The sequence below is a fragment of the Lottia gigantea genome, assembly GCF_000327385.1.
Source record: "Lottia gigantea unplaced genomic scaffold LOTGIsca_77, whole genome shotgun sequence".
Classification (NCBI taxonomy): Eukaryota; Metazoa; Mollusca; class Gastropoda; family Lottiidae; genus Lottia; species Lottia gigantea.
The window spans coordinates 113,402-116,947 of NW_008710566.1; the positions used below are offsets into that span (position 1 = coordinate 113,402).

At 37.1% G+C, this 3,546-nt stretch overlaps 1 protein-coding gene across 1 annotated transcript in view; it reads right to left on the reverse strand.

Moving 5' to 3' along the window:
- LOTGIDRAFT_196574 (hypothetical protein) overlaps positions 1-3,546 on the reverse strand; it is a 12,628-nt gene that overhangs the window by 6,384 nt on the left and 2,698 nt on the right. Inside the window, exons 2-8 of the mRNA XM_009066473.1 lie at positions 2,767-2,864; positions 2,470-2,580; positions 2,044-2,128; positions 1,636-1,767; positions 1,309-1,393; positions 366-490; positions 133-215 (exon numbers count right to left, since the gene is read on the reverse strand). Of these exons, the coding sequence (XP_009064721.1) occupies positions 133-215; positions 366-490; positions 1,309-1,393; positions 1,636-1,767; positions 2,044-2,128; positions 2,470-2,580; positions 2,767-2,864 (719 nt within the window). The remainder of the gene's footprint in view (positions 1-132; positions 216-365; positions 491-1,308; positions 1,394-1,635; positions 1,768-2,043; positions 2,129-2,469; positions 2,581-2,766; positions 2,865-3,546) is intronic.

Genomic DNA, 3,546 nt, shown 5'->3' on the forward strand with positions numbered 1-3,546 from the left:
ACCCCCCCCCCCCCCCCCCCCCCTCCCATCTTTTTTTCAGCCGTATAGAAAGTCCTGTAAAGTACATCGCATTGCACTAGAACCAGGCACCGTACCTGGTTTTTGCGTACATATAAAGAAAATCTCACTTACCTCACAAGCCACTGCCTGCATGATAGCGTCCAACCCTCCTTCCGGTGTATCAATATTTCCAGACAGGGGAGAATCCTGGATTGCTGTCTACAATAATAAGATACAAACGATTAGAAATGCAATGAGGTTTTACGTCATTTTATTCTTGACTGATTTAACTTATTGGTTTACCAAAATAAAATGGAAAAGAGTATAGTTCTGTTTATTGGGCTAATGATATGAATTGAAACAACTTACATAAAAGTCTCCAATATTATTAGTCAATGATAATCTGTGAAGATATCCAAATGGCGGAACGCAAACTGAACATGGAGCGCCAATCTTGAACCTACAAATTGAAGTGAAATATGAGGTTTTACTTTTCTACTTTACTTACTTGTAATGATAATTTGTCAAACTATCCTTTATGGAATTAAAGGTCAAGGACATTGAAATATGGTGATATATCAAGCTAGGAATACTTTCTGGGGTTAAAGGTCAAGGTTACTAGAATATGTTATGATAATGTCAATCCATTAATCTTTTCTGTGGTTAAAGGTCAAGAACATTGAAATATGAAGTAATCTGTCAAGTTAAGAATAATTTCTAGGGTTAAAGGTCAAGGACACTGAAAAATGATGATATTATGTCAAGTCCGGAGTACTTTCTCGGGTTATAGGTCAAGGCCACTGAATTATGTTAAGATGAGAATCCTCTCAAGGAAACTGAAATGTGGTGATAATATGTCAATCTTTTATCATTTTAAAGGACAAGGATACTGGAAAATGATAATAGTGGATTAAAATCTACTCTAAGGTTAAAGGACACTGAAACATGTGAGTACATGTATATCAATTTAGAAATCTCTCCTCAGGTTAAGGTCAAGGACAGTGGAATGTGGTGATAATATGTCAAGCAAGGAATACTTTCCGGATTTAAAGGTCAAGGACACTGAAATATGATGATACATGTCAATCTTTTCTCAGTTTAAAGGTCAAGGATACTGGAAAATGATAATTGTGGGTTAAAATCCTTTTAAGGGTTGAAGTTCAAGGACACTAAGATATGATAATAATTTGGCAAGCTAGTAAGCGGGCACTAGAATATGATAATAATGTCAAACTAGGAATCCTTTCTCGAGGTAAGGTCAAGGTCATGAGAAGTACAGAAGATGAAGTTGGGTGTAGAAATACTTACGTATCTGTAAATGGCAAAATAACTTTATCTTGGAAACAACCGAAACCAAATCTATAATTTCGTGATATGCTCTGTATTTTGGAGGCTGAAATTTCAATTTTAAACTTGCCAAAACTGTGTGCAATGAGGGAATGTTGTCAGGTCAGAGCTTAGCTTACATTTTTTTTCGATCTTCAATCGTTGATGTATCTTTTAAGCCACTCTTCTGCACACAGAAATGTCTTCATTTCGAAACTATTGTATGCGTCCCTATCGAAGATGTGAGAACCGCCATCAGAGAGAAAACGCACCGAATAACAATTTTCGAAATTTCGAACCCGTACTCACCCATTTCCTGTGATAAGGTTGCTAGCTTGTTTTTGTGGTCTTTCATGGTATATGAGGCATCGAATAAAAAATATAAATCAACAGGAAAATTCCTGGCAGCTCGGAATGTGATAGGAATTTTTACAGGAGTGTCTGAAAGAGAAAACCAGGAGTCATGATAATCCTTTCTCTTATTGAACACAAATCCACAGGTTTTGTAGAGGTTTGTCACGGCCATTGTGCCTAGAACGTCCTCTGCAGCATTAGGTAACCAATTTAATTTTACACATTTTGGACATACTACACAAAGAATATGCTCTTGTGCCGAGTACAGTTCTATATAGAATTATTAGGCGAGGCATTTCTTGGCTACCGGATATGACATCTGTGGACCTGATAACGGGATTATTTATTATAGAACTCACTTACTAGGAGTGGATTTGATATGAACAAGCTGTGGAGAAAGTTGGACAGCATTTTGTCCACTGGAGTCTCCATCCGTCACTACCTCGTTCTGAAAAACAAAACAAATACATGTGCTCCATTGACTCTTGTGTTAAACTTTTATATGGTAGCCAATAGCGGCCATTTAGAAAACCGCACCTCAAATGGTTATTACGTCTCATAAAGAACCATTGATGTGAAAGTGCCACGGAAACAAAATAATCTTGTGGGCTCCTAAGAACTTGGGTGTGGGAACTCTCTGAAAAAAATTCCCGATTCCACCAACCATTAAGCCTAATAAAAACTATCATTGAAGTGGAATCTCTGAAAGGTTTTTCTAAGGGGCTGAGAGGGGGAGGGCGGAGGGGGGGGGGGGGGTTATAGTCTCTTAGTATACACTGATGTACGTACCTTGATATACTCAATAGAAGAATTGGGGGAAATTATATTTTCCTCGGAGCAACCAGCATCCAGTAAATTTTCCAATTTGTTACATCTTAGTGACGCTGTGTCGTGAAAATTCTATGATCAAAATAATAGTAATGTGTAAACATAACTTCATAAGCTTTAGAGGATTGGGTGGGGCATAAACGGGTATTTTTCTGATGCTTAATGAAAATCAAAACAGACGAATGTAAATGATAACTGTTGGCCTTCTGTATAAAATCTATTTAATTTTGACAGCTATTGTGTTCCATATAAACTCACCGGCTGCATGCACCATCGACAATCTTTAGAAAAAGAGATACATTCAGAACACGTTTCTCCTTGGCAGATTTGTCCGTTAACACCATTAGACTGAATAACTGAAACACAAGAACCATGTGATAATGTCCAATTCAAAGACCGATGACTCCAATGACACCATAAGAATACCTCAAATTGAACTCTGTCTTTTGGTAATATGAAAATATGGTGTACATCACGTTAGCTTTAAACAATATCAATATTTCATTTTGTATGTTACGTTAGCTTTAAACAATATCAATATTTTATTTTGTACGTCACGTTAGCTTTAAACAATATCAATATTTTATTTTGTATGTCACGTTAGCTTTAAACAATATCAATATTTCATTTTGTACGTCATGTTAGCTTTAAACAATCCGGTATAGGGTGTCAACGTAGCCTATATTTATTAATTATATGGTTCTAGTGCACTATAACCATTAGTCTAATTACAGTCTAATTAATATCATACGGGAAAGGAGTTAAATACTTTATTGTACATTGTACGATATAAGACTCGCAATACATACAGGACGATACAAGACACTCTGTGGTTGCCAGTGACTCAACTACCATAGGGACTGCTTTAACCAAGTTCACGGCCCCCCCATCCCTAAGGGGGGTTCGTGCCCCCAGAAACAAAATAAGTATCCATAATGTTAGCTCACAATATAAAATGGTTTACAAATTATGCTGAATCCTTACAAAGGGCAATATTAAATAGTGTTAAGAGGGGGGGGGGGGGGGGGGGGGGGGCCA